Source organism: Carcharhinus amblyrhynchos, chromosome 24 (assembly GCF_965287045.1).
Source record: "Carcharhinus amblyrhynchos chromosome 24, sCarAmb.v2.hapA, whole genome shotgun sequence".
Lineage (NCBI taxonomy): Eukaryota > Metazoa > Chordata > Chondrichthyes > Carcharhiniformes > Carcharhinidae > Carcharhinus > Carcharhinus amblyrhynchos.
The window spans coordinates 1,209,232-1,224,581 of record NC_137347.1 but is presented as its reverse complement, the minus strand read 5'-3'; the positions used below and the strand labels follow the sequence as shown (position 1 = coordinate 1,224,581).

Here is a 15,350-nt window from a genome sequence, read left to right as displayed (position 1 = left end):
GCAACTCGTGGGCCGAAGGGCCTGTTTGTGCTGTAGTGTTCTATGTTCTATGTTCTATGTGATGGAATACTCCCCATTTGCTTGGATAGATGCAGCTCCAACAACACTCGAAGCTTGACACTCATCCAAGACAAAGCTGCCCACTTAATTGGCACCACATCTCCAAACATTCATTCCCTCCTCCACAATAGCAGCAGCGTGGACTGTCTACAAGATGTACTGTAACAATTCACCAAAGATCCTTAGACAGCACCTTCCAAACCCACGACCACTTCCATCTAGAACAAGGGCAGTAAGTAAATAGGAACACCACCACCTGAAAGTTCCCCTCCAAGCCACTCACTATCCTGACCTGGAAATATATCGCCGTTCCTTCGCAGTCACTGGGTCAAAGTCCTGGAATTCCGTCCCTAACGGCACTGTGGGTCAACCCACAGCACACGGACTGCAGTGTTTCAAGAAGGCAGCTCACCCCCACCTTCTCAAGGGACACCTTCTCAAGGCCTTTGGCCTTGTGGATCCAGAACTGGCTTGCCTGCAGAAGGCAGAGAGTGGTTGTGGATGGGGCTTTTTCTGAATGGAGGTCAGTCACCAGCGGAGTGCCTCAAGGATCTGTTCTGGGACCCTTGTTGTTTGTCATTTTCATAAATGACCTGGATGAGGAAGTGGAGGGATGGGTAAGTAAGTTCGCTGATGACACGAAGGTCGGTGGTGTTGTGGATGGTCTGGAAGGATGGCAAAAGTTGCAGCAGGACATAGATAGGATGCAGGACTGGGCGGAGAAGTGGCAGATGGACTTCAACGCGGATAAATGTGTAGTCGTCCATTTTGGCAGAACCAACGGGATGAACGAGTACACTATCAAGGGCAGAAGTCTGAGTAGTGTTGAGGAGCAGAAGGATCTTGGGGTCCGGGTCCACAGGACTCTTAAATCGGCCTCGCAGGTGGAGGATGTGGTCAAGAAGGCGTATGGTGTACTGGCCTTCATTAATCGAGGGATTGAGTTTAGGAGTCGGGAGGTAATGCTGCAACTTTATAAGACCCTTGTCAGGCCCCATTTGGAGTACTGTGCGCAGTTCTGGTTGCCTCACTATAGGAAGGACGTAGAAGCTATTGAAAGGGTACAGAGGAGATTTACAAGGATGTTGCCTGGATTGGGAGGCATGCCTTATGAAGTTAGGTTGAGGGAGCTGGGGCTCTTCTCCCTGGAGAGACGAAGGTTGAGAGGCGACCTGATAGAAGTTTACAAAATGTTGAGAGGAATAGATAGGGTGGACTCTCAGAGGCTATTTCCCCGGTTTGAAATGGTCGCTACGAGAGGACACAGATTTAAGGTGCGGGGAGGGAGGTTCAGAAGTGATGTTAGGGGTAAGTTTTTCACTCAGAGGGTGGTGAGTGAATGGAATCGGCTGCCGTCAGTGGTGGTGGAGGCGAACTCGCTGGGGTCTTTTAAAAGACTTCTGGATGAGTATATGGGGTTTAATGAGATTGAGGGTTATAGATAGGTCTGTAGGTTGGTAGGTGATGATGTGATCAGCGCAACTTGTGGGCCGAAGGGCCTGTTTGTGCTGTAGTGTTCTATGTTCTATGTTTAACTAGGGATGGGCAATAAATGCTGGCCAGCCATGTCCCACGAATGAATGAAAACAAAACCCTCCCTTCTATATCCCTCTATTCTCATCCGATTCACGTATTTGTCAAGACGCCCTCTAAAAGTCACTGTCGGAGCTGCTTTCACTACCTCTCCCGGCAGCGAGATCCAGGCACCTACCATCCTCTGGGTAAAAAACCTGCCTTGTTCCACTATCCATTGTTTCAATTCCAGGGATGGGGTCTATGTGGCTGATTCCAGGGCACTGTCCTCAGCTGGAAGCTCAGTATGAGATTCCAGGGCACAGCATTGACAAATGGATTGCTCAAAGAACAGACTCTTTCAACATTCTACATGTTTACTTGCTGGCTTCCTCTCCTACCTCGTCATTGTTCCCTCTTCTGCCTCCTCAAAGTTCCAGTCTGCTCTCAGATACAAATGGGCAATAAATGTTGGCCAGCCAGCAACACCCACGTCCCACGAAAGAATAAACCTCCCCTCCCTTTCCTACAACTAAAGCCGGCTAAGGTGTGTCAGACCTCTCCAAGTGAACCTGGAGATTCCCGTTGGCGTCACCAGTTCAAATTGGTCAGGGGCCTGACAGCCTGTGATCCCTGTGTGCTGCTCACTTTATTCTGAACCTTGCACTAAATTGCATTTGGTAGCAGTTAAGTGGGAGCTAATTCCCTGCACAATGAACATAATTAGCTTCCCACTGTGGAGTAGAAGTAACGCAGCCTGGGGGGGAGGGGGTGGTGGGTGTGGAGTGGGGTGGGGGTGGTGGGTGTGGGTGTGGCGGGGGTGGGGGGTAGGGTGGATTCCTGCCACTGGTAGAATGTAAACCTAGTGTCACACCTTAGGTTCCTCTCCAGTCCAACACCAGCCTGCTCACTAGGACCACATTTCCTGATGCCTTTAGCATGTTGAAATTTACATCATTGTGCAATTTAAGCACTTGTTCAACGATACCCCTCATTCCCTACGTTCTGTTTGCCATTCCTGAAGCACCAAAGATCGGAAATCAAAGCCATATCATATGGAATAGTAACTATCAGAATCACCTCCCTCAACCACTGCTGAAACACTGCCAGTGGTAAATGTAGTAAGACAACACCAGGTTCAAACTTCTTACTGTGTTTACCCCAGTCCAACGCCGGCATCTCCACATCATCAGTGGTAAATGTAACAGTGCAGGTCGGGTTAGAGTCATGTAACCAGGTGATCGGTTCCTGTCCTGATCTTGTGTGTGAGCGAAAGCTGAGGATTAAATTGAGTTGCTTTCTGCCCTGTAAGATCAAGTGTAGTATCGACATGCTGCACTTGGTTGAAGTCATTAGGTTACATTTCAGCTTCATTTGAAGCAATTTTTTAAAGCGGCATCTCGGCCATTTGGCTAAGATGCAAATAAGATCAAGCCCTGGAGGAGGAGCTACACCTACTCCAGTCAGCTTGGATCATGTAGATCAAGCCCAAGACAGGAGGTGAGAGCCCTGTCTTGTCAGCTTGGATCGGGAATGTCCCAACTTGTTGGGACTCTGAATTGGGTTTAATTTGACTTGATTGGATTGGAATAAAGTTTAAAAAAAATTTAAAAAATCTACCATTACTCTGCCAGTCAGCCACATCCAACATTTTTCTAATAGTGACTGGAGTGAAGAACGCCAAGACCACAGGCATGAATTTGTAAATGTCTATCACCAAGTCCCTGCTCCTAGTATCCCTGAAATGAAACAAGAAACCTAATGTGTTTCGGATGTACCGCAGCAAAGCCCCTCAGTGGGTCGGAGGAGATATGAGTCAGTGCCCTAAACTGGATCTGCAATTGGATGATCTCACCTGGGCCAGCAGTTGTGACTTTCATGTTGGCCTGAGTACCCTGGGTTGGAAATGAGATAATCACCGCACGCCTGTTGTATTATCTAACCGCCCTGTCCTGGAAAGTGCGCGTACGTGAAGGTTAAATGAAGGGAGGGATTGGGTTCAGCCTTCCACAGTTAAATAGTTTCACACCTGAAAGCAGACACTGAGCAACATAATATCTTCCTGTAGAGCCTGTACACTGCTGCATCTTCAAGCCAGAGCACTGGAAACAAACATTTTACGGGGCAGAGCATGTTCAGAATGTTTGTGCTCATTCAGCATCTTTCTGGCACAAACTGACTGAAATAAATGGTTTGGTATTTGGGAGCTGAGCTTCACGCAGGCATGTACCTGAGCTGCAGCAATGTACCTGCAAAACTAACTTCCACATCGAAAACAAAATCTGCTAATCTTCACCATCCATCTGTGAGCAGAGAATCTCACTGTGTAAATTCATCAGCACAATAGCTAGAGAGTTATTACTGAGACAAGACATGTAGGGAAAGGGATTGGACTTTCCTTGAAATAGTGGACACAACAGAGCAGTAAAGTGTTGAGCACCCAGCGTATTAACCATTTCACTGACTAGCCCATAATAATGGATACTGAATAACACCGTCACAAAGGGTGATAAGGCAATAGCACCTTCCCCTTCTCTGTGAGACTCTGTATAGCACAGATTGGTGGACAGTACAAGGAATGACTGGAGTGGTTTTGATGAAACAGAGTGACGTTCTGATGCTGTTCTGAGCAGAGGCAGTGCAAACTGCAGCTCTTCCCGAGGACAACTGTTCGGGCCAGAGAGAACGTCATGGTGAACCTGTGAATCTCCCAGCAGTTCCCATCCTCTCTGCTACGACCATCACAGGAAACTGACAGGAAAAGACCAGGCAACTAGGAACATTTATAGAACATAGAACATAGAACATTACAGCGCAGAACAGGCCCTTTGGCCCACGATGTTACGCCAACCAGTTAAAAAAGCAATGACCCTCTAACCTAAACCAATCCCTTTCCATCCATAAACCTATCCACGGATCTCTTAAACGCCCCCAAACTAGGCGCATCTACAACTGCAGCAGGCAGGGCATTCCAATCCCTCACCACCCTCTGGGTAAAACCTCTAATCATCTTATATGTTTCAATAAGGTCCCCTCTTAGCCGCCTTCTTTCTAACGAAAACAACCCCAAATCCCTCAGTCTCTCCTCATAGGACCTCCCCTCCATACCAGGCAACATCCTGGTAAACCTCCTCTGCACCCTCTCCAAAGCCTCCACATCCTTCCTATAATGTGGGGACCAGAACTGTACACAATACTCCAAGTGCGAACGCACCAGAGTTTTGTACAGTTGCAACATGACGTCGCTGCTCCTAAATTCAATCTCCCTACCAATAAACGCCAAGACACCGTATGCCTTCCTAACAACCTTATCTACTTGATTCCCAACTTTCAGGGATCTATGTACACATACACGTAGATCCCTCTGTTCATCAACACTATTCAGAGTCCTACCGTTAGCCCTATACTCTAAGACAACAACATACGGATATCTGGAAAAGGCATCATTCACTCTGTTAGATACTCTTGATTCTAATTCATAACCATTTCTTCATCAAGAGACACTTCCTCAAGAGACACATCCCAATAATTATGAGGATATTGTTAATGGCTGTCTCTCTTCAGCTATTATTCCTTCCTTCATCATCACTCTCCTCAATCCACCAGCCCCTGATCCCATTGCCCTAGAAAATCACCGCCCATTCCCAACTCCCCCTCAAAGTCCTTGACTGTGTTGAAGCCCCTCTCCTCCCAAATCTTTTACCCCAGTTTGAAAATTTTGATTCTTGTTCTCAAATCCTCCAAGGCCTTATCCCTCACTATCTCTTCCACTCCCAATTCTCCAATGTCTCCAGTGCACAGAATTCCCGATTTTAATCAATTTCCAATTGGTGCTCATGCCTTCAGCTGCAGGGTCCTAAAATCTGGAATTCTCTCTGAACCTTTCTGACTCTCCTTCCTCTTTTAACACGCACTTTAAAATCAACCTCTTTCTCCAAACTTTTGGTCCTGTGTCCTAATCCCTTCTCATCTGTCAACTTTTGCTTCATAATGCTCCTGTGACACACCCGGATGTTTTAGTCAATTATAGGCACTATATAAATACAAGTTTTTGAGGTGAGGAAGGAACAGGAATGCACATTTGAGGGCAGGGAAAACCAGAAATGCTGTTAATGCAGAGGTTCTGCCGAATTTGACAGCACGGTAGCTGTGGGTGGCACAGTGATTAACACTGCTGCCTCACAGTGCCAGGAACCTGGGTTCAATTCCCGGCTTGGCTCACTGTCTATGCAGAGTCTGCACATTCCCCTCATGTCTGCGTGGGTCTCCTCCAGGTGCTCCAGTTTCCTCCCACAGCCTGAAAGACGTGCTGGTTGGGTGCATTGGCCGTGCTAAATTCTCCCTCAGTGTCCCTGAACAGGTGCCAGAATGTGGCGACTGAGGGATTTTCACAGTAACTTTTACTATCTAATCTCAAAGAAATACAAGCTAAGCTTTCAATCTAGCCTCACAATTCCACAATCGGAAATTCACTCTGACATGCACAGACCATTCTAGAGGCTGCAGTATGGAACAGGGGACTACTATAGGACATAAGGTTTATGGAATTGTTATATGCAGACAATAAAGAAAGAAATGAGGATTTTAGAACATAGAACATTACAGCGCAGAACAGGCCCTTCGGCCCACGACGTTGCGCCGACCAATTAAAAAAGCAATGACCCTCTAACCTAAACCAATCCCTTTCCATCCATAAACCTATCCACGGATCTCTTAAACGCCCCCAAACTAGGCGCATCTACAACTGCAGCAGGCAGGGCATTCCAATCCCTCACCACCCTCTGGGTAAAGAACCTTTTTACCTTTTATTAAAAAGGTAGTCCATTTGTGAGGTTTTTCCCCAGGTAACTTGTACTTCTTGTGACATATAACCTTGACCAGCGAGTGGTATTTGTCTTACTTTATAAGACCCTTGTCAGGCCTCATTTAGAGTATTGTGCGCAGTTCTGGTCGCCTCACTATAGGAAGGACGTAGAAGCTATTGAGTGGGTACAGAGGAGATTTACAAGGATGTTGCCTGGACTGGGAGGCATGCCTTATGAAGTTAGGTTGAGGGAGCTGGGACTCTTCTCCCTGGAGAGACGTAGGTTGAGAGGTGACCTGATAGAAGTTTACAAAATGTTGAGAGGAATAGATAGGGTGGACTCTCAGAGGCTATTTCCCCGGGTTGAAATGGTCGCTACGAGAGGACACAGATTTAAGGTGTGGGGAGGCAAGTACAGAAGTGATGTTAGGGGTAAGTTTTTCACTCAGAGGGTGGTGAGTGAATGGAATCGGCTGCCGTCAGTGGTGGTGGAGGCGAACTCGCTGGGGTCTTTTAAAAGACTTCTGGATGAGTATATGGGGTTTAATGGGATTGGGGGTTATAGATAGGTCTATGGATTGGTAGGTGTTGATGTGATCGACGCAACTCGTGGGCCGAAGGGCCTGTTTGTGCTGTAGTGTTCTATGTCCTATGTTCTATACACAGAGCAGGTAAACACATGTAGAAGTGGAACAGTGGTCTGGCCTGCCATGGGGCAGAGTGGCTGGATGGGATCCTCTCCCTGTGCCAGCTGCCTATTGCTGGAGGAGCTGTGTACACATATTGTGATTCCCACTGAGTGAGAGGACACCAGAGAGCCAGCTACAATTTCAGATTCCCAGCGGCTGTCTACATTACATATAAACATATGAATTCTAAGCAGGAGTAGACTAAGTTAGCCCCTCAAACCTACCCCACCATACAATAAAGTAATGTCTGATCTGCTTGTGGTCTCAACTCCATTTTTATTCCTATCTCTTTGACTCCCTTATCAATCAAGAGACGATCTAACTCAGCCTGAAAAATATTCAGTGATCCTGTGTCTATCAGTCTGTTGGAAGAGTTCCACAGATGACCTTCAGAAAGAAAATCTGTCTCCTCATCTCTATCTTAAATGGGAGATCCCTCACTGTTAAACCACTGTTAAACCATGTCTCCTTATTCTGATCTCTCAACAGGGGGAGATGTCCTCTCAGTATCCACCCTGTCACGTCCCCTCAGGATCTCATTTCAATAAGATCACCTCATTCTTTTTAACTCCAACGAATAGAGATCCAGTCTCTCCAACCTTTCCTCATAGGATTAGCACCCACGCACTCCCTCCTGTTCCGATCCCAGGAATCAGTCGGGTAAACTTCTCTGAGCTGCTTGTAATGTCTTTGTTAGATAAGGAGGACAAAACTGTACATAGTTTCGACTTAATAGAAGTTTATAAGATGATGAGGGGGATAGATAGAGTGGATGTGCAGAAACTATTTCCTTGGGTGGATGTAGCTGTAACTAGGGGGCATAACTATAAGGTGGGAGATATCGGAGAGATGTCCGAGGTAGATTCTTCACCCAGAGAGTGGTTGGGGTGTGGAATACACTGCCTGCTGTGATAGTGGAGTCGGACACTTTAGGAACTTTCAAGCGGTTATTGGATAGACACATGGAGCACACCAGAATGATAGGGAGTGGGATAGCTTGATCTTGGGTTTGGACAAAGCTCGGCACAACATCGAGGGCCGAAGGGCCTGTACTGTGCTGTACTGTTCTGTCTTCTATGTTCTAGTACTCCAGATGTGGCCTCATACCTGAGACTTGAGCGAAGTCGCCAGCCTGAGAAGGATTTAGTGTTCAGAGATAGAAGATAGCATGATAGAAACAGAGCACAAGTATTACAATGGGTATTGAATTAACTTCAAAAACTTGTTTCAAAAAAGCACTTGTCCAGTCTTTTTTCCATGAGTTTTTAACATCTAATTTCTGTCCTAGAGGCAGTTGTAACTGAGAGAGACGGTGGATAAACCCACCCACCTAATACAGGTATTAGCCAGTGTCCTGGAAGTAAAAATGCCACCGGTGTTCCATCTCACCCTTTCTGCAGTCGGAATGGTCTTTATCGATACACAGGACTGTGCAGGTCAGATTCACAGTTACAGGGCACGTTAACCTCAGCTTCCAAATCAGAGCTGGGCGTGTGATTGACCATGGTACTGTGCTGCCATCTGTCCTGGTTAAGCTTCATGAGAAATACACTTTCAGACAGGGATATAGTGTGGATGTATGGTACTGAGTTCAGCTTTGTGGTGCACTGTGCAGGAATGGCCCAGACTCTGAAGGTGTGATTAGCCACGGTAAATGCACAGGGTTACGGGGATTGGCGGGGGGGTGGGTTTGGCCTGGATAGGATGCTCTTTCGGAGAGTCGGTGCAGATTCCATGGGCCAAATGGCCTCCTTCCACACTTTTGGAATTCTATGGTTCTGTACAGGAAAGAAACAATTGAAAAAATAAATATTGCCTGAAAAGGAGTGTAACATCCATCAAAACCAAGCTGGATTGAATGTTCTGTAATGAAGTCTCAGTACGATGCGAGACGGGATTGAGCTTTCTGTAGAATGGAATTTGGTCTTTGCTGACATGATTTGTGAAGTCATTTATAATGTTGTTGGGAGCAGTGAGCTGTCTGCTGCCATGTTTTGCTGTGTTGGCTTTTTCCCAGAACTGTTTTTTCTTTCTTGCCTTTTGCCCATTAGCTGGAACCAGTGTACTGATCATCATTGTCAAAGTCACTTATAAATACTCCTCTTCACACCTGCTTTCTGCTGAGGAATGTAGGTTAGCGCTCACTCTGTGTTTTAAACAGTCCAAACACAAGAGTTGCTGACAGAGATCGCCACCTCCTGGAGAAGGACGCAGGAGCTGGTGGAACGAGGTTTGCCATTTGTCTGTGTCTGCATTCGGGGACATGGCGTGGAGTCAAGGATTTCATTTCTGTTCTGTTTTTCTGATAGCGTTAATTCATTCTGGAAATGAAGCTTTTCCAGATGTTATCAATTCTCTGGTGTCTTATTAAAGTCATATTCTTCATGTGTGAACTTTGGCAAGTATACAACTGGCTTTTTTAGAGCAATCTTTGCACAGAACATCATCTGAGCATAGCCATCACATTGGACCAGGAGATACAGGCTGGGCAAGAGCAAGATGGGAAATGGGAAACATGGTGGTTTGGAAAACAGTGCTGGAAAGTGGCAGTATGTGGAGAGAAGGCAGAGATTCCAGGAGCTTAGTGTCTGACTAGAGGGAGAAGCTGGACTGTGAAGTCTGGTGTTAGAAGAGAAGTGGGGCAAAGAGGCTATAGTATGTCTCCAGAGGAAGCAAATTGGACAAAGGCCAAATACTGGAGGAGCAGAGGGAACGAGAGATCCCATGTTGGAGCGACGTAAGATAAATGAAGGAGGTGGTTATTTTGGTAGAGTCGAGGGATTTGAGGCTGAGGGATTTGCCAACAAGGACTGGAACTTTGAAATCAACACACTGAGGCATTGGGTGACCATTGGATCTCAGAGAGGACTGAAGCATTGGAGTGACAACTCAATGAGTCGAGGTTAGCGGAGGATTGAGGCAGGGATTCCAGCTAGAACGGCAATCACTCACCATCCTTCAAATCCTACCCACAGTTCCCAAAGCTATATTTTAACTATTTTATTAATCTTAGATACAAACGTCAAATAGACATGTCTGTAAATGTCTTAAACAGCTTCAAACTTGTTTCACTTTTACAATTCAGGTATAATCAGCAATAGGAGGAAGAAGCATCTTGTTTCTGACAGTGTTTAGCCCAGATTTTACCATCGGCGCTTTCCGGTTGGTTGAACTTTGACTCAAGTCCCACCAGGAAAATGCCCTGGCAATGGAACTGTGCCAGGGAGCTGTACCAACACAACCCCCTGCTATTTTACTGCCCTCCCCCCACCTCCCAACCAACATTTGGGGGCCAATAACATTCAACTCAATGTTTTCAGATCAATTTCTTTTCAGCAGAGGGTCCTGGTGAGTGAGGTCGTTGAACTGAAACATTAACTCCGTTTCTCTCTCCCCAAACTCCATCAGACCCAGTGAACTTTTTCAGCATCTTCTGAGATCATGTTTGTGCTCGCTGCTGGAATATTGTGTACAGGTTTAAAGGGAATATTAGCGGGGGGTTTCTTCACGCAGGGAGTGGTGGGGGTGTGGAATGAGCTGCCGGATAAATGCGGGCTCACTCTTAACATTTAAGAAAAACTTGGACGGGTTCATGGATGAGAGGGGTGTGGAGGGATATGGTTCAAGTGCAGGTCAGTGGGACTAGGCAAAAAATGGTTCGACACAGACAAAAAGGGCGAAAAGACCTGTTTCTGAGCTGTAAATTTCTATGGTTTCTAGGGTGAATGTGAAAGCAATGGGGAAGATACAGTGTAGGTTGACTAGAATATTACAAATGATTCAGATTTGTAAAGTGAGGGATTATAATATGAAGGGAGATTTGAGATATTAGGGTATTTCACCATATCTAAGAAGTTTTAAACTTGTCCTAACGGAAGTCATCATATTTGGGAAGAGTGTAAGAAGGCATTCCTTTTGCTACTTGAAATGGTATAATTTATTGAAATGATAGGGTGGATAGTGATAGCCTTTTTCCTCGGATGGAGAAAGCTAGCACGATGGGGCATGGCTTTAAATTAAGGGGTGGTAGTTATAGGACGGATGTCAGGGGTAGGTTCTTTACCCAGAGGGTGGTGAGGGACTGGAATGCCCTGCCTGCTGCAGTTGTAAATGCACCTAGTTTGGGGGCGTTTAAGAGATCCGTGGATAGGTTTATGGACGAAAAGGGATTCGTTTAGATTAGTGGGTCAGTGTTTTTTTTTAAAAAACTGGTCGGCGCAACATAATATGTATAACATAATAAAATAGAGAAAGTTAGACTTTAGAGCATTTCACAGAGATTAGAATATGGGATGCTTTCTCACAAAGACCTTTTTTGAAACACGATTGACTAAAAAGTGGAATATTAAATTATATGGAGAGTGGGCAGGATTGTGATGAAGAGACCAAAATGGAGGAAAAACATTAGCACAGGATTGATGGACCAAGTCATGTATTTCTGCCCTGGAACATTCTAGTACTCTTATCTCTCACTGATATCCTCTAGACCACTTCCTGCCTGAACTTGTATTAGGCAGGAACCATCGTTTCAAATAGAGCACTGGGATAGTTAACTAATAATGATATCCCAGGAGACGTTAAATTCAATAATTTCAGCATTATCAGTGAACAAATTGCTTTTGATAGAGCACTGGGTGGTTCCAGATCTATAATATTCTCTCGATGTTCTAGTTAGGTGAGCCAATCTCTCACTGTTTCAGACGTGAACATATCAGCTCCATTCTTGGCTTGCAGTCACTCCATAGCAGTGGTTGGTCACCTGCAGCCCAGGGATCACACGTGTGGCACATCCGTGTTCTGAGTGCAGCCCACGTGACATTTTGAAGGTTGCACCATGCACACGGTTGCCATATTCTGCTGATTTACAACTGCATGGTTTTTTTTTCCCACTGGTCTGACTGAAACGATACACACATAAAGCAAGGACAGGTGAAGTGAGGTGCGTGCAGATTGCTCACAACATTGACCAGGATAAGCCGAATGCCCCCTCTGTGTCCAAAGTGTAAACATTTCTTCTATTTTTACCATTTGAAGTTGATGAGAGTTCTATTAATATGTAAATGTTTAAGCATTTTCTATAACTCGTTATGAAATATTGGGTATGTGTTAAATATATTGAATCTTATTCATGGTGAACAGGCCTGATTTCAGTCTCACAGCCCACTGAGATGAAGGAGGACCAGCCCACACACTGGGCCAGGTTGTCCACCATGTCTCCATGGTATTCTATCAGTCCCTGGCAGCAGTAACTGAGGTTCACACTCAGTCACATGCTGTCGTCTTGACAATGGAGAAACACTTAAATCCGCTTCCACAGTGGGTTCAGTATTGGTGTGACGGTCCAACAGGAAAAACCAGAAGCTGTAGGAAAAGCAACCAAAGGTGAGAACATGCTAGTATGGAATGCTTATGCTCACGGTATTACCCACTCTGCTCTATCAGCTCGCAATCTTGGTTCTGTAGTTCACATCATAGATTAACCCACAGCAACCAAACAAGATGAAACCCACCCAATACTGAACTTCCCAAATGTGTTTTTACTCTCTTTTTGTCTCCAGGATCCTGAAATTTCTTGTAGCGAAGAGAAAGTTTAAAGAAACCTTGAGACCATACGATGTGAAAGATGTGATAGAGCAATATTCTGCCGGACACCTGGACATGCTGGGTCGAATCAAGAGCCTCCAGTCACGGTATGTCTGCTCGCAGCTGAGCCGATGTATCTGGTGCCATAGCAAGTCAAGCAATATCCATTCTGCTAATGGGGAATTGGTGAATGTGTGAAAATAATTAATATCATTGAACAGTAACAATACAGATGGAACTATTCATCCCATTGCCAACTCTCTGCAACAACAATTCAGCTGGACCCACTCCATGTCTTTTCTCTGTTGCCTATCCTTTGTCTTCCTGTGTTTACCTGATTCCCTTTTGACACTCTCAGACAGTACCTTCCAAATCCTAACCACTCGCTGTGTGAATCTGTCTCCACCACACTCTCAGACAGTACATTCCAGATCCTAACCACTCGCTGTGTGCATCTGTCTCCACCACACTCTCAGACAGTACATTCCAGATCCTAACCACTCGCTGTGTGCATCTGTCTTCACCACACTCTCAGACAGTACATTCCAGATCCTAACCACTCGCTGTGTGAATCTGTCTCCACCACACTCTCAGACAGTACATTCCAGATCCTAACCACTCGCTGTGTGAATCTGTCTCCACCACACTCTCAGACAGTACATTCCAGATTCTAACCACTCGCTGTGTGAATCTGTCTCCACCACACTCTCAGACAGTACATTCCAGATCCTAACCACTCGCTGTGCGAATCTGTCTCCACCACACTCTCAGACAGTACCTTCTAAATCCTAACCACTCGCTGTGTGAATCTGTCTCCACCATACTCACAGACAGTACATTCCAGATCCTAACCACTCGCTGTGTGAATCTGTCTCCACCACACTCTCAGACAGTACATTCCAGATTCTAACCACTCGCTGTGTGAATCTGTCTCCACCACACTCTCAGACAGTACATTCCAGATCCTAACCACTTGCTGTGTGAATCTCTCTCCACCACACTCTCAGATAGTACATTCCAGATCCTAACCACTCGCTGTGTGAATCTGTCTCCACCACACTCTCAGACAGTACATTCCAGATCCTAACCACTCGCTGTGTGAATCTGTCTCCACCACACTCTCAGACAGTACATTCCAGATCCTAACACTCGCTGTGTGAATCTGTCTCCACCACACTCTCAGACAGTACATTCCAGATCCTAACACTCGCTGTGTGTAGAAGCTTTTCCTCATGTTGTTGTCAGTTCTTTTGTCATTAACCTTAAATCAGTTTACTCTCACTCTTGGCCCTTCTGCCAGTTTCTCTGTGTCCTCTGGTCCAGACTCCTCAAGATTTTGAACACCTCTATCAAATCTCCTCTGAATCTTCTCTTCTCCAGGAAGAACAATCCCAACTTCTCCAAACTATTTACATAACTGAATTCCCTCAATCCCTGGAAGCATTTTTTCCTAAAACGTGGTGTCCAGAAGTGGGCACAGTACAGAGGCTGAGGTTGAGGCTGAATAAATGTTTAATGAAGGTTCACAATATCATCCTTGTTTTGGTACTATCTGCCACTGTTTCAAAGTCCAAAATGACTTTTTAAATCACTTTTTTTAACCTGCCCTGTATTGTTTGCTATACCTCCAAATGTTGTGTCATCTGTAGATTTTGAAATTGTATCCTGCATGGCCAGGTCACTAATATGTATCAAGAAAAGCAATGACCTAGTACTGAGTCCCAGGGAACCCCACACTGCTTCCCCCTGTCCAAAGTCTATGCTGGTCCTCTTTGATTGATCTATATTTGTCTGTGTGACGAGGTAGTCATTTCTAAAAGCTTCCCCACCATTCAGCTGTTGAGCACAGGCCTGAAAAGATCACAAGCTCTGGTGGACTTGGTCAAACGGGTTTGAAAGATCTCCCATGGCCAACATTGGAGCAATCAGAGACGTCTAGAAAGGCCATAAAGGTAGAACAGTTTTTAAAGAGGGCCTGGAGAATCAGTCCAATTATGAAGGAGACTGACCATTGACTGGTTTGCTTAGGACAGTGAAGAAGAAACAATCCTGCTCTTGTTGACCATAACCAATGCTGGAAAGGCACATATCTCTGAGAACTAGCCTTCTCCATGTCCCTCCAGCTGCAAGCTTTTGCCCAGGCCCATACACCAGGCCAGGCAGTATTAAAACTGAAAAATGGGTTGCATTTAGTGCAGGTATCTTCAAATTCTATAAAGAGGGATCAACCTCTGCAAATTGCTCAATTTTAACTAGCCATCTTCTCCACTGACCCACCCAACTACTGTTACGTGACCTCCCCTCCCCTCCCACCATTCCAGGGGTTAAAATTAAGCCCTGGACAGTCTCAGTTGGTGTGGGGTGTTTCATTGGCCAGTCCCAGTTACAGTATCTTTCCCAAACAGGAACTACTCAGGGGGGGTTTTGACGTTCACTCTGGAAACTAAACTATTAGGTTTGCAGAATTATTTGTACAAAACTGCTAGATTTCTGGTATTTATGCCAGACAAAGAAATGACGAGCAACTAAAGCAAATGTCAAATGAGACACGATTACTGCTAACTGATGTGGCTGTGGAAAGAATGAAAATTAAGAATTAATACATTTCAAAAGGGCATCAGTCCTATTCCTTGATATCTGTATACCATCAGCTTCAATGCCCTGTTAACCTATTCTAGAATTCAGTTGTCCTTTGGACAAAA

At 45.4% G+C, this 15,350-nt stretch overlaps 1 protein-coding gene across 1 annotated transcript in view; it reads left to right on the top strand.

The window, feature by feature from the left end:
* The window catches only part of kcnq4 (potassium voltage-gated channel subfamily Q member 4), a 545,719-nt gene that overhangs the window by 513,710 nt on the left and 16,659 nt on the right, over positions 1-15,350 (top strand). Inside the window, exon 12 of the mRNA XM_080211232.1 lies at positions 12,624-12,755. Within this exon, the coding sequence (XP_080067358.1) occupies positions 12,624-12,755 (132 nt within the window). The remainder of the gene's footprint in view (positions 1-12,623; positions 12,756-15,350) is intronic.